This window comes from Zootoca vivipara, chromosome 4 (genome assembly GCF_965207765.1).
Source record: "Zootoca vivipara chromosome 4, rZooViv2.hap1.1, whole genome shotgun sequence".
NCBI lineage: Eukaryota > Metazoa > Chordata > Lepidosauria > Squamata > Lacertidae > Zootoca > Zootoca vivipara.
The window spans coordinates 100882795-100908018 of record NC_142587.1 but is presented as its reverse complement, the minus strand read 5'-3'; the positions used below and the strand labels follow the sequence as shown (position 1 = coordinate 100908018).

The following is a 25224-nucleotide window of genomic DNA, read 5'->3' as shown; positions in this document are numbered from 1 at the left end:
AATAGAAAGGCGGTATACAAATTAAAAGTGATGATGATGATGTCTTCTCCTCTTCCTCCTCTTTCCCCCCCAAAAGATAGCTCATGATCTGGGATGTGGGGCAGTCCAGCCCTGGTTCCCAGCAAGACTCATCCATGCTTGCTCAGGGAACCATTATTTTCCCCTGTCCTACAAATTCTGTAACAGAACAATGTATTTGCTTCGTAGGATTTGCTAGAGCTTCTCATTGCAACAGACAGAACTTGGCAGAAGACCAAAGGGTTCCTTCCGATCTGTTAGAGGCTTCCTGAGACCACAGATGGATGAGCGAGATTCAGCTGGCCTTGAAGCAGAAAGAGGCCATGACATCCAAACTGGGAGCAGTGGGGGATTCTGGGGAAACCCAGTGCCAAAGATCCTGGATGAGGAGGACACCCTCCGCTCAGAGGTGCAGAGCCAGCAGTTGAGGCAGTTATGCCAGGAGGCCAAAGGACCCCGAGAGGTTTGCAGCCGACTCTACCACTTTTGCCACCAGTGGCTGAAGCCAGAAAGGCACACGAAAGCTGAGATGCTGGACCTGGTGATCTTGGAGCAGTTCCTGGCTGTCCTTCCCCCGGAGATGGAGAGCTGGGTTAGGGAATGCGGAGCGGAGACCAGTTCCCAGGCGGTGGCCCTGGCCGAAGGTTTCCTCCTGAGTCAGGCAGAGGAGAGAAAGCAGGTAAGAGAGACTTTCCTCTGGATACTCCCAAGGGGCTCCAAACAGGACAGAGAACATCCCATAATGCTCTCCTGATGGCCCATCCGTTTTCTGGGAAAGCATCCATGGAATGAGAACTCACACCCTTCAAGTCTTTGACATTCTCCTTTAAATATTTCTCCCCATTCTCTGTTTTGAATCCTTGTTTCTTTTTCAGGGAAAGGATCATTTTGCAGAAATGGACCTGGATTCCTGTGAGGCAGTGAGGCCTCCATTGGACACCAGAGAGAGGCCACTGGGTAAGGAGGAAGGTGGTTTTTCTCCATTTGGTCTCATTGTGTTTTCCAACGCATCTGAGGGTTCTTTTCATCTTGTTTTGGGGGTGACAGTTGGGAACAAGGGTCCAGAGGAGGGGAGATGTATTTCTGCACAGCAAACATATGAAATGGGCACAAACGACCAAATGCTCTCAGCAGGTAAGGCTTTCTCAAAGGCCCATCTGTAGTTAGAGATGCCCTGTTCCACCTGTGAGAGAAGCAGGCACTCCTGGCATCCTGTTTACCTTTTCTCTCTTGCAGGTGACGGAATGATGCTGGCAAGACCTCCTGATCCGTCTTTTCATGGGGGCAGAAGGGAAGCAGCGGCTGTGGAACCAGATCAGGTCAGGGGAAGCTGCCTTGTGGGGACAGAGGCCGAGGGATGGAGCAATGTCATGGACTGGTTGGGCACAGAGGAATGGTGGGAGGATGCAGCCGGCGAACCAGGAAGGGAACATGGCTCAGAGCCCAAGAAGTGGAGGTAGAAGAAGGATGGGTGGTCAGAGGGGGGGAGAGGGAGAAGCCTGGGAAGAGGAGGTAAATAGCAAACAGACAATCACGGAAAATATAAATAAAAACACAAAGCAAAAAGCAAAAAGCCATGACAGTAAACAGTGGAAAATATATAAATATATTATGGCAACAGTGTAAAGAATATTTGCAAAATATATGTGCAAATGCAATGGCCTGACGCATATATTCAATGGTGCATAAACACTACTAATCTCTATCAGTCTATAATTCAGTAGTTCACTTGGGAATCAGAAATGTTCCGGGTAAGTATATAGTTGGTATTCAATGGTATTCTGTTTCCAGCAATATTCCTCGACTGTCCTTCTCTATCCTGATGGATTGCCAGCTGAAAATCCTCCCATTTCACTGTTGAACCTCCAGTTTCCTCAAAGGAACAAGCTCTTTCTTCAATGATGAAATACAATACATTCAATCAATTACTACATATAACAATCTAAAAAATTTATACAGACAATTCCTTATACTCACCAATGGGAACAATATAAGAGAGTTAAGCACCGGCTAAAAAGCTCGAGCATTGCATACAATCTTCAAGGTCGGCAGAAGCTGATACAAAGTGTAAATTTCTCTGCGTTAAATACATAAAAGGCTAAAAACCATTTAAAGGGACAGAACAATATAGTGTGAACAGAGAATTCATGCCATAAAATACAAAGCCATAGGGTTAGATTACAAAAAGGAACTATAATCAATGGAAAGATTAAGGCCTGAGGAAGCTAGAAAACCCTTCATCTCTGGGGTGTTATGTTTGTAAATTTGTTGTTGTTGTTTAGTCGTGTCCGACTCTTCGTGACCCCGTGGACCAGAGCACGCCAGGCACTCCTGTCTTCCACTGCCTCCCGCAGTTTGGTCAAACTCATGTTCGTAGCTTCGAGAACACTGTCCAACCATCTCGTCCTCAGTCGTCCCCTTCTCCTTGTGCCCTCCATCTTTCCCAGCATCAGGGTCTTTTCCAGAGAGTCTTCTCTTCTCATGAGGTGGCCCAAGTATTGGAGCCTCAGCTTCAGGATCTGTCCTTCCAGTGAGCACTGAGGGCTGATTTCCTTCAGAATGGATAGGTTTGATCTTCTTGCAGTCCACGGGACTCTCGAGAGTCTCCTCCAGCACCGTAATTCAAAAGCATCAATTCTTCGGTGATCAGTCTTCTTCATGGTCCAGCTCTCCTAGGCAACCCCATTGCTGGAGACTTACATAGTAAGTCTGTTGCTGTTATAAACAGCAGGTGCACTAAGGAGAATTACACTGATACAGTGGAGGACGGGGGGTCAGGTGTGCAATTCAGAAGGAGCTACAAAGGGCGAGACGCCCACCAGGTATGCTCAGGAGTTTGCTAACACAGTTGTTGCAGATTTTGCTGTGGTTAGTAGCTCGACACAAGTCTTAGAATCATAGAATCGTAGAGTTGGAAGAGACCACAAGAGCCATCAGTCCAACCCCCTGACAAGCAGGAAACACCATCAAAGCATTCCTGTCTCGGCGGCCACTCCCAGTCACCAGTCTAGCTGCCGCATTCTGGATTACCAGGGACAACGTGCATCGATTGCTTGCAAGAGAGCGTTAAGTGCCTTGCAAGATCAAGGATGCCGTGTTTGTACAAGCAAATAATGGAGATCTTCACGATGGTGCAATTGCTGGGCAGAAAGGGAACTCCCCATACTTATGTTCCTTCCTTCGTATATTCACCGGGATCCGTAGCTCTTGCCGAGCGAAGTGTGTAAAACTAGCCCCACGTTGGGCACCAGATGAAGTAAAGCAGGCAAGTGAGGAGTTATTGCAGGTGAGCTGTGCATAACCAAGCTGATTGCTAGCTTGGCAGAGGCTCCTTTTAGGAATATGCACAATATGCACACGTTTAGGAACAGTCTGACCTTTAGCACTTTTACATCGTGAGCTGACACTTAGATTTCCTCTGATATTTGCGAGACTTGCTCCACCAAGTGAGCCATGCCTCTCCAAGAGAAGGCAAAGGTCACAGAAAGGGCACGGGAGACGACTCAGAAAGCCAAAGGTGAGACCGAGGGCATGACGTCAGAAAGCTATGGCTTGCCTGTGGGCGGTAGTAACAACAACAACAACAACAACAACAACAATAAATTATTTATTTCCCCAGCCACTCTAGGCGGCTTCCAACAGAAAAATGAAATAAAATAATCTATTAAACATTAAAAGCCTCCCTAAACAGGGCTGCCTTCAGATGTCTTCTAAAAATCTGGTAGCTGTTTTTCTCTTTGACATCTGATGGGAGGGCATTCCACAGGGTGGGTGCCACCACCGAGAAGGCCCTCTACCTAGTTCCCTGCAACTTGGCTTCTCGTAGCGAGGGAACCGCCAGAAGACCCCCGGCGCTGGACCTCAGTGTCCGGGCACAACGATGGGGGTGGAGACGCTCCTTCAGGTATACTGGACCGAGGCCGTTTAGGGCTTTAAAGGTCAACACCAACACTTTGAATTGTGCTCGGGAACGTACTGGGAGCCAATGTAGGTATTACAGGACCGGTGTTATGTGGTCTCGGCGGCAGCTCCCATTCACCAGTCTAGCTGCCGCATTCTGGGTTAGTTGTAGTTTCAGGGTCACCTTCAAAGGTAGCCCCACATAGAGCGCATTGCAGTAGTCCAAGCAAGAGATAACTAGAGCATGCACCACTCTGGCAAGACAGTCTGCGGCAGGTAGGGTCTCAGACATTTCCCTTTTTCTGTTAGGGTCCAGTGTGCTTTGAAGACGTCGCTGTTCCTTTCACGGACGAGGAGTGGGCATTGCTGGATCCTGACCAGAGAGCTCTGCATAAGGACGTCATGGAGGAGAATCGTGGGATCGTGGCCTCTCTTGGTAAGGTTCCCTGTGGGATCGTCATATCTGCCTGGAAATTCAACAAAATACCTCTATGTGATGAACCTCATATATTTCCACAGAACTCTACAGTGGACACCATAACACTATAACACCTGGGAACCTAACACCCCCCCCCAAATAAACAGTAAATTACAGTAAATTTAAATTCATATAGGGACAGTCTCTCCATTCTTCAATCGCCACTTGCCCATCACTTTCTGGGTGGCAAGTCAACTCTGTGTGCCATTTCTATAATTTTATTATGTTTTACAACCTCACTAAATGAAAGAACACAAAAAACCGACCAACTTTATAGCAATAACATAACACACTGACAAAAGTCTACCTAAGCAAGTTGCGCTTCCTTTTTCTGGTTATTTAGCTATAACATTTGGTAGAATATGGGTAATTGAACAAACTTTGTTGAATTTCATTCTTGATTAAATTATCTTTCCATTAATATATAATTTTATGTTAAGTCTTCCACAATTTTGACGACTACTGAATATGAAACAAAGCAACATTCAACAACTCATCAGAATCTAATAATAAATATGTTGTTTAATGAAAAATAACACAGCTAATGAACACACACCCAACTCCCTTCACTTCTTCTCCATTTGTTCCTGAGGCTCTAATCCCTTTTTGTCTCCATTGCAGATTGTGATGAATCGGAAATCGAGAACAAGGGTGACCACGACAAAATCCCCAGAGAGGAGAAGCTACATAAAAATTTGGAGTGTGGAGAAAGCTGCAATCAGAGCTCCCATTCCACTTCCCATCAAAGAATTCATACTGGTGAGCAACCCTATCACTGCATGGAATGTGGAAAGAGCTTCAGTCGGAGCTTCTCTCTCACTTCCCATCAGAGAATTCATAGAGGGGAGAAACCATATCAGTGTGTGGAATGTGGAAAGAGCTTCAGTACAAGCTCCTCTCTCACTTGCCATCAAAGAATTCATACAGGTGAGAAACCCTATCAGTGTGTGGAATGTGGAAAGAGCTTCAGTTGGAGAACCGATCTCACTTCCCATCAGAGAATTCATACAGGGGAGAAACCATATCAGTGTGTGGAATGTGGAAAGAGCTTCAGTACAAGCTCCTCTCTCACTTGCCATCAAAGAATTCATACAGGTGAGAAACCCTATCAGTGTGTGGAATGTGGAAAGAGCTTCAATCGGAACTCCTCTCTCACTTCCCATCAAAGAATTCATACAGGGGAGAAACCCTATCAGTGTGTGGAATGTAGAAAGAGCTTCAGTCGGAGCTCCAAACTCACTTCCCATCAGAGAATTCATACAGGGGAGAAACCCTATCAGTGTGTGGAATTTGGAAAGAGCTTCAGTGACAGCCACCATCTCACTTCCCATCAAATAATTCATACAGGGGTGAAACCCTATCAGTGTGTGGAATGTGGAAAGAGCTTTCATCACAGCTCCTTTCTCACTTCCCATCAAATAATTCATACAGGGGAGAAACCATATCAGTGTGTGGAATGTGGAAAGAGCTTCAGTACAAGCTCCTCTCTCACTTGCCATCAAAGAATTCATACAGGTGAGAAACCCTATCAGTGTGTGGAATGTGGAAAGAGCTTCAATCGGAACTCCTCTCTCACTTCCCATCAAAGAATTCATACAGGGGAGAAACCCTATCAGTGTGTGGAATGTAGAAAGAGCTTCAGTCGGAGCTCCAAACTCACTTCCCATCAGAGAATTCATACAGGGGAGAAACCCTATCAGTGTGTTGATTGTGGAAAGAGCTTCAGTCAGAGCTCCAAACTCACTTCCCATCAGAGAATTCATACAGGGGAGAAACCCTATCAGTGCATGGAATGTGGAAACAGCTTCAGTGAGAGACACCATCTCACTTCCCATCAAAGAATTCATACAGGCGAGAAACCCTATCAGTGTGTGGAATGTGGAAAGAGCTTCAGTTGGAGAAGCGCTCTCACTTCCCATCAGAGAATTCATACAGGGGAGAAACCCTATCAGTGCTTCGAATGTGGAAAGAGCTTCAGTCAGAGTGGCCACCTCACTTCCCATCAAAGAATTCATACAGGGGAGAAACCCTATCAGTGCATGGAATGTGGAAAGAGCTTCAGTCACAGCAACAGTCTCACATCCCATAAAAGAATCCATACAAATGTCCGAAAAACCATTATATAGCTATAGGAGCCAGGCAAATCTGCACCTTTTTTACCAGGCCTTTGGCTGATTGACATCTAATGCCCTTTAAAAATGTGGTGTTTTGTGTTTTTATGTTGTGTTTTCATTTGTAACCATCCTGAGACCTGTGGGTATGGGGAATCGGCGCTGACTCTTAAAGACATAGGCGTCTTTTTTCAAATAATTTTTTTAATTCATTTAAAAAAAACATAAAAATATATAAAAACAACCACAAAAACAACAAGCAAAAAAGAAACAGAAACAGAAAGAATAAAAAAGAAAAAATATAATCTTAAATTATAGACTTCTTCACATCTCCCTCATTGAGTCCATTATTATAACTAAATCATGTAATTTTCATTAATCTTAAACACTTTCTCAATATCTCTTAAATCATGCAACATACCTTATTTCTTAAACATTTAACAATACATTAAACCTCTTCACTTAAACTTAAATAATCTAATTTCATATTCTCCAACTATTCCTCTTCCCAATTTACTCACAAACCTAGTTTTAAAAAATATAACAACTACCCTTAGCTTTTATTTTTCTCCAAAGCCAGTATTTCGAACCCAAAAATATCCATGCAATCAATTTCTACTTCATCTATTCAAAATCAAAACAGTTAAATCTATTTCGCCCCCCCCTCCCTTGGAATCAGTATCTCCAGAAGTTCCAGCCAGCTCCTTATAACATTCCAGATTCAGACCATCTTTATCAGTCCAATTAAATCAAATTAACAATTTTTACCCCACTCCCACTTTGACCTACTCCAACCACTGCTCTACCCTCTTCATCACCTGCTGCTTCCCCAATTTTTTAACTGTTACCCACTTCTTTCCATTCCCCCCCTTAAATCCTCTTCCCTTTTTCATATTCAACACATTCTGTCACCAGCATGCTTCCTGCCCCCCCTCTCACTGGTTGGGCAGCATTCCATGCTGGTTCTTCTTTAAGGGACTTTTGGATCAGGCACAGATCCTGCTCCCCCCTCCCACTGGTGGAACAGTGATCCATGTCTTTTCTTCTTCTTCCTTTGTTATTTCAAGGTTCAAGTCTGATGATTCAAAGTTCAAGTCTGGTGATTCCAGGTTTAAATCTAATGATGTTTCAACTTGGATCTTTTCATTCTCCCTTGGGGTTGGTGTTTCTCCATTGCAGTTACACATCTCATCTCTCATTTCCAGAATTTGTTCCAAAATTATTTCCCAAAATTGATTTTCATAATCTTCAAAGTCAGATATTTTATCCTCCATCATGCTGATCTTCTCAAGTTTCATGCAAATGACAGGGCAGGAAATGGTGCTTTTTATAATTCCAAGCCTTAAGACATAAAGTCACTTTCGATCTGGTTCCAAATCTCATTTTTTAATCTTCTTCATATTTTATAAATCTTAGGTCCAGCACTGAGAAAGCCTTTAAATATTCAGACAAGTTAACTGCGTTATAGAACACTCAGCGGAGGAGATCGACTTCCCTTTTAAATCTCCTCCCGTGGCCAATTTTCCAATTTCGATTTTTTAGATCTTTCTTTTACTCACGGTATCCAATTTGTTCAAATCTTCTTTTTGAAGGAAAAATCTGCCGCATGCAGACTGTCGGCTCGGAGCTTCGCTCCGTGGAGGTAGTGATGTGCTCAAAATGGCTCCCGCGACTTCCACTCCGCTGGCTCTTGGGGCTCCAAAAGAGCTTACCGGGCAGTGGAGGAGTCGCTTCGGGGCACTGCTGAGCTCTCACAACCCCAGAACTCTCAATCTGGGGTTCTTCTGGGAGTCTGCATCGCTCTCGCGGGTCTCCCTTCTCCACGCAGCCAGGAACCTCGAAGCTCGAGGTTTCCTCGCCGTTCAACTTGCGTGGTAGACCGGAAGTGTAGACCAGTAGACCGGAAGAATCGGCGCTGACTCTTCAAGGCAGCTTACACTTAAGACAGAAACAGCCAAGCACATGGTGAAAGTGTAAGAATTTAAGAAACCATTACATATTAATGTAATTCATAGATATATCTGGTATATTGGAAGCCTATAGAACATTACCACAGAAGCAGCATGTCACCAGCGCTTTCATGCAAAGCTGTCACTTCCCAAAAGCCTCTTGGGACAAGGGAGTCTTGACCTGCCAGCCAAAAGACCCCAAGGAAGGAGCCGGGCTCATTTCTCCAGGAAGGGAATGGCATTGTCATGCCTGTTTCATCTTAATTTTGGTGAAGACAAATCGCTATAGTGAGAGATTTAATAATGCAGAAAAAATAGGATAGAATATTGTAGATTTTCCCTCTACATTTGTGTCATTATTTTTATGTACTTTATACTAATGTTTTAAGTGAAGCAATAAATGAGAAAGAAAAACAGTATCGTTTCAGGTTACAGGTAGGTAGCCGTGTTGGTCTGGATCGAAGTAAAATAAAAAAATTCCTTCAGTAGCACCTTAAAGACCAACTAAGTTTTTATTTTGGTATGAGCTTTCGTGTGCATGCACACTTCTTCAGATACCGTTTCTTCAGTATCGTTTCAGAATGATTGTTTGCAATGGTTTGGCTTTCTAACAAGTGGCCCTGGAGAAGAGGGGGGGGGGAGGAGCTCAGCTCCGCAGGATTCGCAGGGAGGTCTGCTGACCTTCTGGGGGCTCAGGGCACAGAAATGGCTCCTCTTTCTTTAAGGGCCCCACAGACCTCTTGGGACACCGGAGCAGATTCCCTTGTTGCTTCTTTGAATCGATGGAGGTTGCATTTCCTTATTCACAGGGGGCTGTTGATAAAAGACACCCTTCACACTTGGTTACGTATTAGGAACACAAGCACAAATGAGACTCCAGGGGTTGAAGGCACTTAGATTCTCAGTATCTTAGTGTGGGAATAGTTACAGGTAGGTAGCCGTGTTGGTCTGACGTAGTCAAAACAAAAATTAAAAAAATCCTTCCAGTAGCACCTTAGAGACCAACTAAGTTTGTCATAGGTATGAGCTTTTGTGTGCATGGACATACCATCTCAGGACTATTTAATTGCTCATCCTCTAACATTGTGTATGCCATCAAATGCCAACAGTGCCCTTCAGCTCTCTAAATTGAACAAACAGGCCAAACCCTACGCCAAAGGATAAATGGACATAAATCTGACATCAGGAATCAGAGAAACCAGTAGGAGAACACTTCAGTCTCCCAGGACATTCAATACAAGATCTCAAAGTAGCTGTTTTATTACAGAAAAATTTCAGAAACAGACTGGAAAGAGAAGTTGCTGAATTGCAACTCATTACCAAGCTTAAAACCATGGAGAGACCTGGTCTGAATAAGGACACTGGGTTATCTCATTATACATGATCAAGCTTTCTTTAGCACCTCACCCCTTGCTTTTTCCTGTAAGACCAATTGCAGTCATTAACAGCCATCAACAGGTTTACCACACCTATCAGCCAACCACCCATTCCCACCACCCTTCCGAGTAATACCCCTCCCCACCCTCTGACTATTCATAAGGGTCTGGTGACTTCTCTTTCAGTCTATTTGAAGAAGTGTGCATGCACACAAAAGCTCATACCTATGACAAACTTAGTTGGTCTCTAAGGTGCTACCGGAATGATTTTTGTTTGTTTGTTTTAGTGTGGGAATGTTGTGGATCGTAGGAGGACCCCCAGGAATAGGAAGGAACTTAGGACCCCTCCCCAACCCACAAGAGTGTGATTGTGTGTGTGTGTGTGTGTGTGTGTGTGTGTGTGAAAATACCCTGCAGTTGAGCAACAGGCAGATCACAGAGCATCAGTCAGAAATATAAAAAATCAATACAAATCAGGTCACCCAACAAAAAGCAGATTCGGAGTCAGCTAATTTTTCAAAACAATGAAAGAATAACACAAATTCCATGCATTTAAATTCCTTTTGCACTGCTGTGTGGGTGAGGCTTTGAAGGTCGGGAATCTTAAGAATATGCGGTGGGTTTCTGGCATCAGGCAGTGGCCACATTAAGACTTTTAGGGGTCCAGAGCACTTAAAAGATGTTGCTTGCTCCATATATATTGATATATTTCAAAGCATCTACAATAATACAATAATAAACCGGAAAATAAAATACTTCCCATTTATTTATAATTGGACAATCTTCTCCTACTTTTTCCAATGGCAAGCTCTTTGATTGGAGCCTCAAAACTCATCTTACATAATGCATCGCCTTCTATTTTTGGTAGAACTGGAACGCGGCCAGTTTCGTTGCACCGGGTGCACAGCTTCTGGGGCGCAATAACTATGAAATTGAACAGAAAGTGTGAGGCAAGGGGGAGGCGGCACAAGAATTTGGCATCCTACAGGGCACCACTGCCATTTGAGATGCCACGATCCGCCGTCGCTCTGACCTCTGGGGTGTGTCCTTTTCTTACCCAGCACCCCAATCTCTGTGCAAGAAGAAACTCCAGGGGGGCTTCTCCTTACCCGGGGTTTAGTTTTCTGGGAACGAAGGTTAGCAAAGACTGTGGAGTCTTCAGGATACGTGGTTTTATTTGCATATATACACAACCTGAGCATATAACTCGGAGACATTTTCCTTCCCTTGGCTTGTTCCCCATCCAAACTGGGAGGAGGAGCTAGTGGGAAAGAAGACAGAATCAGGATACAATAGGGAAAAATCTAAGGTTCTGCACTTTGGCAGGAAGAACCAGCTGCACCAATATAAGAGGGGTGGGGTGGGGGTGGAGGGGGGCACCTGGCTTGCCAGTAGTACATGTGAAAAGGATCTAGGGGTCTTAGTGGACCACAAGCTAAACATTTGTCAATCTGAGTGTGATGCAGCAGGGGGGGAAAGCTCATGCTATTTCAGGCTGCAACAACAGAATAGTGTCCAGACCAATGGGAGATAATAACACAATAAACAAGGAATAAGCTGTTTCTTAGATAGAAACAGCTAAGCTGTTCTGTATTGAGTCAAAGTATTTTATATCTCTATCACTATTGTCTGCATTTGCTTTAGGGTAAAGTAACTGCCTTTTGGTTCCAGAGGGTACAGCTATTATTGGTTCATCTAAACTGCTGTACAGTATTTGGATCCTCTGTCTTCTTGGTTCCCTCCAAAAGGCAGCACTGGGATTGCCTGATATTGTTCCCTCCAAAATGTATCCCTTTCTAGCTAGTGCCCTGTCCAGATAAATGTAGCTTTCCTCTCCTCAGAGCTCAGTCTGGTTTGCTTGAATAAAGAAGTGTTACTAGAGAACCGTCTCCAGCTGAAATCACGAACCCCACATCACAACAAAGCACATGGGGAAAGCTTGATAATTTAAGAATTATCTAAGAGTCCAACCAAGAGCCTCATCCCCAAAAGGATATCTGGGCATTGGCGTAACCAGGGGGGACAACTGCCCCTCCTGAATCCATAAAAAATAAAGAGCCGAGGTTTTGCCAAGCGAGAGGGGGCTGAGTTGGGTGGACTCGGCTTTGCAAGGGTTAAAGGGAACCAAGCTGCCTTCCTAGAGAGGACAGGAAGCAAGGGGGGCAGGTCCTCCAGAGCCAAGGCCCCTCCCTCCCCAGTCCTTTCCTGCAAGGAAGGGGGGGAGTGTTGCTTTGGTGTCTCTCCTGCAAGGGCTGCATCGCTGTCCCTTCACTCCTGGGATGATCGGGTGAGTCTCCTCTCTCCCCCCCAGAGGGTGCAATGGGGAGACGGGGGGGGGGGGACAAACCCAAGTCAGGGAGGAGAGGGTCCTTCCAGCCAGGGAGCGGGGGGCGAGGTGTGCAAGGCTCTCCTTCCTGGAGATCAGAGGATCCCAAACTCTCCCGAAATCTCCCTTCTTCAAACAAAGGAGTCCCTAGGACTTTAACTGTGTGTGACGTCGCTCAGCGTCATGTGCAAATGGTTTACCAAAGCTGGACGGGGAGGTGGACTGGACAAAGAAAAACCCACGTGGAGGAAGGAATAAAAGGTGGGAGAGAAAGGTCAGGGATAAAGAGAGGGATCCCAGCCCATAGTCTGGCTGCTGCATTACAAACCAGTTTCCCAGTTGTCTCCAAGGGCAGCTCCACTTGGAGGCCACTGCAGCAATCCCTCGCACCCAGAGCATCCATTTTTCACAATATACAAATGATTCCCTTATCATTCGGTTCTGACTTCACGCATTGACTGGAAGGCAGCAGAAACCAGGTTGATTAATCTCACAGAAATCCCTTCAGTTGCCTCCACATTTTGCATTGCCAGAAGGCTAGAGACTTATTTCTTCACCTCTTCCTCCTCCTCTTTAGTTTCAAAAAGAGAGCTCATGGTCTGGGATGTGGTGCAGTCCAGCCTTGGTTCCCAGCAAGACTCATCCATGCTTGCTCAAGGAACCATTCCCCTCCCTGTCCTACGAATCCTGTAACAGAACAATGTATTTGCTTTGTAGGATTTGCTAGAGCTTCTCATTAAGACGGACAGAACTTGGAAGAAGACCAAAGGGTTCCTTCTGATCTCTTAGAGGTTTCCTGAGAGCACAGATGGATGAGCGAGATTCAGCTGGCCCTGAAGTAGGAAGAGGGCATGCCATCCAAACTGGGAGCAGTGGGGGATTCTGGGAAAACTCAGTGCAGAAGATCCTGGGTGAGGAGGACACCCTCTGCTCAGAGGTGCAGAGCCAGAAGTTGAGGCAGTTATGCTGCCAGGAGGCCAAAGGACCCCGAGAGGTTTGCAGCCGACTCTACCACTTTTGCCACCAGTGGCTGAAGCCAGAAAGGCACACGAAAGCTGAGATGCTGGACCTGGTGATCTTGGAGCAGTCCCTGGCTGTCCTTCCCCCGGAGATGGAGAGCTGGGTGAGGGAATGCGGAGCAGAGACCAGTTCCCAGGCAGTGGCCCTGGCCGAAGGTTTCCTCCTGAGTCAGGCAGAGGAGAGAAAGCAGGTGAGAGAGACTTTCCTCTGGATACTCCCAAGGGGCTCCTAACAGGACAGAGAACATCCCATAATGGTCTACTGATGGCCCATCCGTTTTCTGGGAAAGCATCCATGGAATGAGAACTCACACCCTTCAAGTCTTTGACATTCTCTTTTAAATATTTCTCCCCATTCTCTGTTTTGAATCCTTGTTTCTTTTTCAGGGAAAGGATCATTTTGCAGAAATGGACCTGGATTCCTGTGAGGCAGAGAGGCCTCCGTTGGACACCAGAGAGAGGCCACTGGGTAAGGAGGAAGGTGGTTTTTCTCTATTTTGTCTCATTGTGTTTGCTTTCCAACTCATCTGAGGGTTCTTTTTATCTTGTTTTGGGAGGAGACAGTTGGGAACAAGGGTCCAGAGGAGGGGAGATGTATTTCTGCACAGCAAACATATGAAATAGGAGTATACCATCTAGATCAAGAGAAGTAAGAGTGCCACTGTATTCTGCCCTGGTCAGACCTCACCTGGAGTACTGTGTCCAGTTCTGGGCACCACAGTTCAAGGAGGATACTGCCAAGCTGGAACGTATCCAGAAGAGGGCAGCCAAAATGGTCAAAGCCCTGGAAACGATGCCTTATGAGGAACAGCTTAGGGAGCTGGGTATGTTTAGCCTGGAGAAGAGAAGGTTAAGGGGTGATATGATAGCCATGTTCAAATATATAAAAGGATGTGATATAGAAGAGGGTGAAAGGTTGTTTTCTGCTGCTCCAGAGAAGCGGACACGGAGCAATGGATTAAAGCTACAAGAAAGAAGATTCCACCTAAACATTAGGAAGAACTTCCTGACAGTAAGAGCTGTTCGACAGTGGAATTTGCTGGTGGAGTCTACTTCTTTGGAGGTCTTTAAGCGGAGGCTGGACAGCATTCTGTCAGGAATGCTTTGATGGTGTTTCCTGCTTGGCAGGTGGTTGGACTGGATGTCCCTTGTGGTCTCTTCCAACTCTATGATTCTATAAATGGGCACAAACGTCCAAATGCTCTCAGCAGGTAAGGCTTTCTCAAAGGCCCATCTGTAGTTAGAGATGCCCTTTTTCACCTGTGAGAGAAGCAGGCACTCCTGGCATCCTGCTTACCTTTTTTTTTTGCAGGTGACAGAATGATGCCGGCAAGACCTCCTGATCCGTCTTTTCATGGGGGCAGAAGGGAAGCAGTGGCTGCGGAACCAGATCAGGTCAGGGGATGCTGCCTTGTGGGGACAGAGGCCGAGGGCTGGAGCAATGTCATGGACTGGTTGGGCACAGAGGAATGGTGGGAGGAAGCAGCCGGGGAACCAGGAAGGGAAGATGGCTCAGAGCCCAAGAAGTGGAGGTAGAAGAAGGATGGGCGGTCAGAGGGGGGAGAGGGAGAAGCCTGGGAAGAGGAGGTAAATAGCAAACAGACAATCACGGAAAATATAAATAAAAACACAAAACAAAAAGCAAAAAGCCGTGAAAATAAAAAGTGAAAAATATAGAAATATATATAGCCCAGGTAGTGGAGGTAGAGGAAAGATGGGCGGTCAGAGGGTGAAGAGGAGGTGTCAGAAGCTGAAGGGGTAACAGGGCTTAGTGAGCTGGGAGACTCTATGGCAGAATACAGTCCAGAATCAGAGGCAGAAGAGGAAGGTGAGTGGAAGGAGGGGCTGTGGAGAGGCAGAGGTGAGTCAAGATAAGGAGGATCCACCGGTGGCTCCCTCTCCTTTTGCCAGAAGCCACCCTCCCTGTTTGTCTCTCAGAGCCAGGCGATCACCTGCATTGGAGGAATCTCTGCTAGATCATCCAAAACAGATGGCCATCCAAAATAGGCTTATTTTATTTCTAGATTGAGCACTGAATACTAAAATTGGTTTCTAAGCAGTGGACAAATGAGAACAAATGGTGGCCTGGATTCACCTAACCAGCCCCATCTGCTGCAACACGGGGCCTGCCCCCCATTCCTCCCCCTCTCCAGGAAGGAAACAACAGAGGATTGTGTAGCAGATCATACTGATGCTGTCTCAGAGGAGGACATTTCCCTTTTTCTTTCAGGGTCCAGTGTGCTTTGAAGATGTCGCTGTTCGTTTCACGGATGAGGAGTGGGCTTTGCTGGATCCTGACCAGAGAGCTTTGCATAAGGACGCCATGGAGGAGAATCGTGGGATCGTGGCCTCTCTTGGTAAGGCTCCCTGTGGGATCGTCATATCTGCCTGGAAATTCAACAAAATCTATATATTTGTTGTTGTTGTTTAGTCGTTTAGTCATGTCCGACTCTTCGTGACCCCATGAACCAGAGCACGCCAGGCACTCCTGTCTTCCACTGCCTCCCGCAGTTTGGTCAGACACATGTTTGTAGCCTCGAGAACACTGCCCAACCATCTCGTCCTCTGTCGTCCCCTTCTCCTAGTGCCCTCCATCTTTCCCAACATCAGGGTCTTTTCCAAGGATTCTTCTCTTCTCATGAGGTGGCCAAAGTATTGGAGCCTCAGCTTCACGATCTGTCCTTCCAGGGAGCACTCAGGGCTGATTTCCTTAAGAATGGATAGGTTTGATCTTCTTGCAGTCCATGGGACTCTCAAGAGTCTCCTCCAGCACCATAATTCAAAAGCATCAATTCTTCGGCGATCAGCCTTCTTTATGGTCCAGCTCTCACTTCCATACATCACTACTGGGAAAACCATAGCTTTAACTATACGGACCTTTGTCGGCAAGGTGATGTCTCTGCTTTTGAGCTTCAGACCATATTTTGCGCTCTCCTTTTTTACCCTCATTAAAAGGTTCTTTAATTCCTCCTCACTTTCTGCCATCAAGGTTGTGTCATCTGCATATCTGAGGTTGTTGATATTTCTTCCGGCAATCTTAATTCCGTCTTGGGATTCATCTAGTCCAGCCTTTCGCATGATGAATTCTGCATATAAGTTAAATAAGCAGGGAGACAATATACAACCTTGTCGTACCCCTTTCCCAATTTTGAACCACTCAGTTGTTCCATATCCAGTTCTAACTGTAGCTTCTTGTCCCACATAGAGATTTTTCAGGAGACAGATGAGGTGATCCGGCACTCCCATTTCTTTAAGAACTTGCCATAGTTAAAAACCCTAATATATATATATATATAAATGTAAAAATCATTAAATTGTGGGCTCTACTTTTCTCCGTAACCGCTTGACCAATCGTCCTGAAATTTTGCCACAACGATCCCGGCCACTCCCCGAGTGTTCCTAGAGAAAAAACCCACACACATATCGCACCTTCGCAGGTACAAACCTCTTTTTCAACAAAGTAAAACAGCGCCCTCAAGTGCATTTCCTCCCACAGTACACCCCCTCCCTTCCTGTGAAATCTACACCACACGCACAAACCCCGCCTCCACCACGAGATCCACCACTCACAAACATCCATGAAGGCCAAACCAACTGAAAACAGGCCTTTTGCAGCAACAAGGCCCAACATTGCCAAGTGGAGGTAGGGGCCTGCATGGGGGGGATGGGGGCCCGAATAGAGGGCAGAGATAGGTAATGGGTCACAACAGGGTAGGGGGAGACACAGGGATGAAACCTGCCCTCTCCACAGTATCTCGCCTCTGCTCAGGGGGACTCTGAGGCTCAGGGGGATCTGAAGGGAGGCTATTACCCTCCATCTCACAGACTAACGCACAGCAACGCGTACAGGGCCAGCTAGTACCTCTATGTGACCAACCTCCTATATTTTCACAGAGCTCAACAGCGCCCCCTATATCACCTGGGAACCTAACACCCCCGCAATAAACAGTAAATTACAGTTTTTTCTTTAAACAATCTTCCTGAAATTATTCATTTTTCTATCACGATTGGGCTGCTCTGAACTGCCAAGGCCATCTTCAATGTCAGGTTCAGAATTTTTAGGAAAGATAAGTAGCTTCAATTTCTATGTTTTTGTTTTTGCTCCTGTCCATCTTGGGTTGACCAAAGAGATGACTGACATTGGAGATGGAGGGGATGCTATGACTGGGCCAAACAAAATCCATCCCAGAGAAGAGCTTGGCTTATTGAATCTCAGGAAGTTGTAGCAGTGGTAATGATGATGATGATGATAGTAATACAGTGGTATCTTGGTTTACAAACTTAATCTTTTCCCAAACAAGACTGTTCTTAAATCGAGCTGCCACTTTATAATAATAATAATGTTTTTAATACCCTGCCCATCTGGCTGGGTTGCCCCGCCACTCCTCGTGGCTTCCAACACATATATAAACATGGAACATAAATAATAATAATAATCTGATCCCATATAAAAAGAACATTAACTTTAAAATGAACAACTTATACTAGCTGCCAAAATTGTGGAAACCTTTTGTGAAAAGGGTATTTCTGAGGTTTGATGGCTCATAACACCACATGTGTGGAGTCAAACCATAAAATTATATATTATATAAAATTATATATCAGTAGAAAGATAATTAAATAAAGAATGTAATGCAAGAAATTTTACAAGGAGTGTTTATTATAACAGCAGTCATAAAGAAAAAACATGAAACCTTTGGTAACCATTGTTAACCTTTAGCTTTAATTACGGCCTTACAACACCTTCTTATGAAGTGAACCAAGTTTTTAGTTCTGCAGCTATAATAATGTGAAACCAATGCTGAATTATTGCCTCTGTTAATTGGACTTTATTGCTGGATTGCTTCTTACTAACAATTTGGGCTATTCCCAGGCCATTCCAGCAGTGGAATAGGATTACTCTTGAAAGCACATTTTCCATACAGCAGCAACATGATGTGGAGCTGAATCCTGTTGAAATAGAAAATAAATAAATAAGTATTCATGAAAATATATATAAATGCTTCAGTATCTGGGAAAAGATCACCTGCAGAACGCTTCAATTTGGGCTCAAGTATTTCATTCATGCATTTAGGGGCATTTACATTCCCATAAATGATACAAATTCTGCCCACACCTTTTGCTGCCATACAACCCCAGATCATCACACTATCTGAGTGTTTCACAGTCGGTGTAATGCAAGTAGGATGTAAATCTTCTCTGATTCTTCTCCTCGCGTATTTCATGCCATCACTACCAAGCAAGGAGATTTGGGTCTCATCGCTCCAAATAACTTTGTCCCATTGTTCCACTGTCCAGTTAACATGGGTTTAATATTTTCAACCTTTGCTTGAGAGTTAACAATGGCTTTGTCCTTAGAATTCTAACATTTAGACCAGTCCTTGCACTCATCTTCACATTACATTACACCATGTCATCTTGTATACACCCAGATTATTTTCTTCTGTCACGTAGGGACAGTCTCTCCATCCTTCGATCGTCACTTGTGCACCTTTTACTACCTTTACTAGTCTGATATTGGAATGACTGAGTCTCCTTATACCTCTTCAAAAATATAGAAAGGCCAGCTTTGGTTAAGTTTCCCCCAATCTTTCATATACTGTAATTTCTTCCTTACTGTAGCCTTGTTCACTTAATAGTACTATTTTACGTCACTTTCTAGGTGGCCAGTCAACTCTTTTTGCCATTTCTATAATTTTATTATTATTTACAACCTCACTAAAGGAAAGAACACAAAAAACCAACCAACTTGATGGCAACCACATAACACACTGACAAAAGTAAACCTAAGCAAGTTGTGCTTCCTTTTTCTGGTTATTTGGCTATAATGTTTGATAGAATATAGGTAATTGAACAAACTTTCTTGAATTGCATTCTTGATTCAATTACCATTCAATTGATATATAATTTTATATTACTCCAAAAGAAGTGGTGTTATGAGCCACTACTGTATATCAAACAAAGCAACATTCAACAACTAATAATAAATCTAATAATAAAAATATTGGTTAATGACAAATAACACAGGTAATGAACACACACCCAAGTCCCTTCAGTTCTTCTCCATTTGTTCCTGAGGCTCTAATCCCTTTTTGTCTCCATTGCAGATTGTGATGGATCCGAAATCAAGAACAAAGGTGACCACGACAAAATCCCAAGAGAGGATAAGCCACGTAAAAATTTGGACTGTGGAGAAAGCTGCAGTCATAGCACCCATTCCACTTCCCAACAACAAAATCTCATTGGAAAGAAACTCTATCAGTGCATGGAATGTGGAAAGAGCTTCAGTCAGAGATCTTATCTCACTTCCCATGAAAGAATTCATACAGGGGAGAAACCCTATCAATGTGTGGAATGTGGAAAGAGCTTCAGTCACAGCTCCTCTCTCACTTTCCATCAAAGAATTCATAGAGGGGAGAAACCCTATCAGTGCTTCGAATGTGGAAAGAGCTTCACTCAGAGCTCCAAACTCACTTCCCATCAAAGAATTCATACAGGGGAGAAACCCTATCAGTGTGTGGAATGTGGAAAGAGCTTCAGTCAGAGGTCCAAACTCACTTCCCATCAAAGAATTCATACAGGGGAGAAACCCTATCAGTGCTTCGAATGTGGAAAGAGCTTCAGACACAGCCACCGTCTCACTTCCCATCAAATAATTCATACAGGAGAGAAACCCTATCAGTGCTTCGAATGTGGAAAGAGCTTCAGACACAGCCACCGTCTCACTTCCCATCAAATAATTCATACAGGAGAGAAACCGTATCAGTGTGTGGAATGTGGAAAGAGCTTCAGTAGGAAGGACAGTCTTACTTCCCATCAAATAATTCATACAGGGGAGAAACCCTATCAGTGCATGGAATGTGGAAAGAGCTTCAGTCAGAGCACCTCTCTCACTTGCCATCAAAGAATTCATAAAGGGGAGAAACCATATCAGTGCTTCGAATGTGGAAAGAGCTTCAGTCAGAGCTCCTCTCTCACTTCCCATCAAATAATTCATAAAGGGGAGAAACCCTATCAGTGCTTCGAATGTGGAAAGAGCTTCAGTCACAGCCACCGTCTCACTTCCCATCAAAGAATTCATACAGGAGAGAAACCCTATCAGTGTGTGGAATGTGGAAAGAGCTTCAGTATGAGCTCCAGTCTCACTTCCCATCAAAGAGTTCATACAGGGGAGAAACCATATCAGTGTGTGGAATGTGGAAAGAGCTTCAGTAGGAAGGACAGTCTTACTTCCCATCAAATAATTCATACAGGGGAGAAATCCTATCAGTGCATGGAATGTGGAAAGAGCTTCAGTCAGAGCTCCTCTCTCACTTCCCATCAAATAATTCATAAAGGGGAGAAACCGTATCAGTGTGTGGAATGTGGAAAGAGCTTCAGTAGGAAGGACAGTCTTACTTCCCATCAAAGAATTCATACAGGGGAGAAACCCTATCAGTGCATGGAATGTGGAAAGAGCTTCAGTCACAGCTCCTCTCTCACTTCCCATCAAAGAATTCATACAGGGGAGAAACCCTATCAGTGCATGGAATGTGGAAAGAGCTTCAGTCAGAGCTACAAACTCACTTCCCATCAAAGAATTCATACAGGGGAGAAACCCTATCAGTGTGTGGAATGTGAAAAGAGCTTCAGTCAGAGCTCCTCTCTCACTTCCCATCAAAGAATTCATAAAGGGGAGAAACCCTATCAGTGCTTCGAATGTGGAAAGAGCTTCAGTCACAGCAACAGTCTCAGTTACCATCAAAGAATCCATATCAAGGTCGGAAAAACCATTATGCAGCTTTAGGAGCCAGGCAAATGAGCACCTTTTTAACCAGGTTGGCTGATTGACATCTAATGCCCTTTTAAAATGTGGTGTTTTGTGTTTTTATGTTGTGTTTCTATGTTGTAACCATCCTGAGACCTGTAGGTGTAGGGAATAGGCGCCAACTCCACCCCCCCAAACATCTAAGTGTTACAAAACAAGATGGAAAACCCAACAGTTGAAAACAAACAATATATATTCAATATATTCAAACAAACCTAAAGAAAAAAACCTTTCCCCCTCCCATCCTTCACGCTTCCCTCTATCCGTGTCTGATCTTCTTTTACCTACTGTACTATTTATTATTGTTGTGTTGTTCACTATATCTATTTATTAATCCTATGATTCCTACTACAGTTCTGGTTACCTCGTAGTTATTAAGTTATACCATATTAATTTTCAGACTCCAGCACCCACTTTCTTTCTTTTTTTTTTTAAATTCAGTTTTTCAACTAAACTCAATAAACATAAAAACATACAATATATCACATAGCAACAAAAAATCTAACAAAAAACATACAAACAATACAAATCTAATTTTTAAACGTCAATTTTTCTAATCATTGTCTTATGGACTTCCCCTCCCCCCTTACTGATTTTCAATTTATAATCCTCTTTAGCAGTTTCATTTATCCTAATTAATTAATCCATTTCATTATATTTATTCTTTCATTTAACACCCTCCCCCTCCCCCCACTCCATTCCCAGTCATCCCCCTGCCACTAGAGAATCCCCAGGTGAAGTAGGACAGAAGAAGCAGTCCTTTTTATCATTGGTAAAAATTCTGGGAGGAAAGTGGGCTAAGAATGTCCTAATAAAAGTGGGTGATAAGAGGGGAGAGAAAAGGGGAAGGCAGGGAAAGAGTGTGGAGGAGCTGAGCTCTATGGAGAAGACAGGTTGGTTGATTTCCAGAGAGTCAAGGCGGTGCAGGGGACCCCAGGACTCACACCACACCCCCAAGAGACCAAGAGAAAGGGAAGGAATCCTACTTACAGCCTGCCCATTTCGTCCAGGAAAAAATCCCAACCTCCTCTCTAAACTAGCTATCTAAAATGCCCATCCAAGCCTAACTCTGACCCCAGCCCCAACCCTAATCTAACTCTAACTACCCCTCTATGTACAGAATAAATATACAGTATACAAATTATATACAAAATAGGCAAAATGTACACAAAATAAAAATGTAAAATAAAAAATATTAAAATAAAGAACAATAAAATAAAAAGTGTTAAAATAAAAATGAAAAGAATTAAATAAAACTTAACCAAATCAAAGTATTAAATGAAAAAGGAAGCAAAATAAGAAACTGAGAAAATAATAAACCGAATTCCTTTCCTAATCTCCGCCAACTGCCACTAACTCCTCTCACCTCACTACTAACCCACAATGACCGTTTGCAAGTCGTTGGCTTTTAAGGGAGAAGCAAGAGAGGTCACAAAGGAGGGTGGATCCTTGTCACCGTGGCAAACCCCCCCCTACATACCTGGACCTGGGCCCACCTGGCCCCTCCTGAGAGGTGATGCTGCTCTGTCAGAACCCGGAGGCATGAGACAATCCCCACATCCGCCCAGGCAGGTTAGGGGTCTCTGTAACACAGGACTGGACCATCAACTTTGCATTCAGAATTTCCACCCTGGGCGGCATCTCGGGGGGGGGGGCGGGCTGGGCATGTGTCCCCACCCCACCCCAAAACCCTGGAGAGCTGCTGCCAGTCAGTGCAGGTGCTGCTGAGGTTGATGGGTCACAGGACTGACTGTGTCCAAGGCAGCTTCCTAGGAATATTCCTCTTAGTTCTTTAGCTGAAGAGGAGCAAGCTAAATAACTTCTACACCAGACCAACAATCGATTCCTTTAGGAGACCATCTGGAAAAGTCCCTGTTTTTATACAACAATGTGCACCAGAATTATTATTATTCGTAGTATACTGTATTGTTGATACCCTATTTTCTCAAATAGAAAAAAGATATACCTTAAAATTCAGTAGGCTGAAACTCTTAACACGTAATATGTTTAGAATGATGATTTGAGTAAAAATTAAGGCACTTGGCATGCAATCCGAAGGGCCCCTAGGACAAATCGGATCAACTCCTCCTATGCTGGAGACAAGAGATTTGATGTCAGAAGCAACCTCCCAACTTCTGGCTCCTCCAATTCCCTGGCCAAAGATGGGGCGGAGGGGAATATGAAAGGGGTTATATTACTCAAGAGTGTGACTTGATATCTCCAGTTTGGGTGTGTGTCAGGGAGGGTGGTGGACCTTCAAATGCTCTCCATTTTTGTTGGCCTGATGATGTTGGATCTCCCAGGAAAGGAGACGCAACGCATTGGAGGAGCCAGAAGTTGGGAGGTTGCTTCTGAGATAAAATCTCTTGTCTCCAGCATAGGAGGAGTTGATCTGATTTGTCCCAGGGGCCCTTCGGATTGCATGCCAAGTTCCTTAATTTTTACTCAAACCATCATTCTAAACATATTACATGTTGATATCCTGCCCTTCTCCCTGAGAGGGACTCAAGGCAGCTTACAGTTAAGACAGAAACAGCCAAGCACATGGGGAAAGTGTAAGAATTTAAGAAACCATTGCATATTAATGTAATTCATAGATATATCTGGTATATTGGAAGCCTATAGAACATTACCACAGAAGCAGCATGTCACCAGCGCTTTCATGCAAAGCCGTCACTTCCCAAAAGCCTCTTGGGACAAGGAAGTCTTGACCTGCCAGCCAAAAGACCCCAAGGAGGGAGCCGGGCTCATTTCTCCAGGAAGGGAAGTTCCAACGAATGTCGCTTCTTCATGTTAAACTGCACTTCTTGTTCATTAAGCAAATATTCAAGGCTGTATGCAAAGTGGCCCAATGGCATCATCATGCCTGTTTCATCTTAATTTTGGTGAAGACAAATCACTATACAGAGAGATTTAATAATGCAGAAAAAAATAGGATAGAATATTTTAGATTTTCCCTCTATGTTTGTGTCATTATTTTTATGTACTTTATACTAATGTTTTAAGTGAAGCAATAAATGCGAAAGAAAAACAGTATCTTTTCAGAATGATTGATTGCAATGGTTTGGCTTTCTAACAAGTGGCCCTGGAGAAGAGGGGGGGAGGGAGGAGCTCAGCTCCGCAGGATTCGCAGGGAGGTCTGCTGACCTTCTGGGGGCTCAGGGCACAGAAATGGCTCCTCTTTCTTTAAGGGCCCCACAGACCTCATGGGACACCGGAGCAGATTCCCTTGTGTCTTCTTTGAGTCAATGGAGGTGGCATTTCCTTATTCACAGGGGGCTGTTGATAAAAGACACCCTTCACACTTGGTTACCGTGTTTCCCCCTTTTTAAGACACCGTCTTATTACTTTTTTTTCTCAAAAAACCACAGGGTGGCTTATTTTTGGTGGCATGTCTTACTGGTATTTTTATTACGAGTCTGAGGGAAGGGAGGTGTGCAGCCCTCTCTCCCCGGCCCTGGGATGTTCGCGAAGGGCTGCTCTCTCTCTCCTCCAAGGTGGGGACTCACTTAATAGCAATCTGCTACACTGGAGCTTCTTAAATCTAGACCAGTATAATGGAATCTATCTGTGTGATACAGTCCTAGCAGTAGCCTATACGTAAAGCAAGCAAGGATCTCTACCAGCCAGCTGCCCAAGACTTAAGTTCCAACAGTCTGATGTTCCAACAACGTAGCACTTTGCAGTCACTGATAGCAAAGAAGCTACCTGCTGAGAACAAAGAAGCCAGCTAAGCAGCAATTAAGATTGCTGACTTGGTAAATGGTAGCAATTGAGAAGCAATTGAGCCAGCGAGGTGAGGAAGCACGTGTTGTTAGGACCGGCAGTTTAACTTTTGTGTAGAGCAGCCTCCGTTTAGCAGCTCGCAAACAGCGAAGGAAAAAGTCCTTAATAAATAAAAAAAAGTCCCCAAGGCAAGGACTGCGATCCAAACTACTTACAAATCCTTAAAGGGGCAGCTCCACAGACAACCAAGCAGCATAAGGTAGAAAGAAAACTGCAGCAGGCTTTTTAAAAGGCTGCCTTATGCCTTCGGTAAAAGCAAGGAAACAACAATCAGACATGGGAGATTCCCGTTAAGAGGAAATCAACATGCATTGAATGGAAGGGAATTTAGGGAAAGGTGGGGGGAAGCGAGAGGTGGGCTGTGTGTGTGTGTGTGTGTGTGTGTGTGTGTGAGAGAGAGAGAGAGAGAGAGAGAGAGAGAGAGAGAGAGAGAGAGAGAGAGAGAGACGGGGGG

At 44.4% G+C, this 25224-nt stretch overlaps 1 protein-coding gene across 1 annotated transcript; it reads left to right on the top strand.

The window, feature by feature from the left end:
* Window positions 1–1382: 1382 nt before the first annotated feature.
* LOC148686081 (uncharacterized) lies at window positions 1383–24020 on the top strand. Its single transcript, XM_088668972.1, has 4 exons — window positions 1383–4354; window positions 5018–6501; window positions 14762–14764; window positions 19428–24020. The coding sequence occupies exons 1-4, from the start codon at window positions 4321–4323 to the stop codon at window positions 20961–20963; spliced, it is 3057 nt and encodes a 1018-aa protein (XP_088525098.1). The 5' UTR covers window positions 1383–4320; the 3' UTR covers window positions 20964–24020.
* Window positions 24021–25224: the final 1204 nt, after the last annotated feature.

Coding starts and splice junctions, on each gene's coding strand:
- LOC148686081 (XM_088668972.1), top strand. CDS start 4,321: ATGGAGGAGAATCGTGGGATCGTGGCCTCTCTTG. Junction 4,355..5,017: donor TGGGATCGTGGCCTCTCTTG/GTAAGGTTCCCT, acceptor TCTCCATTGCAG/ATTGTGATGAATCGGAAATC.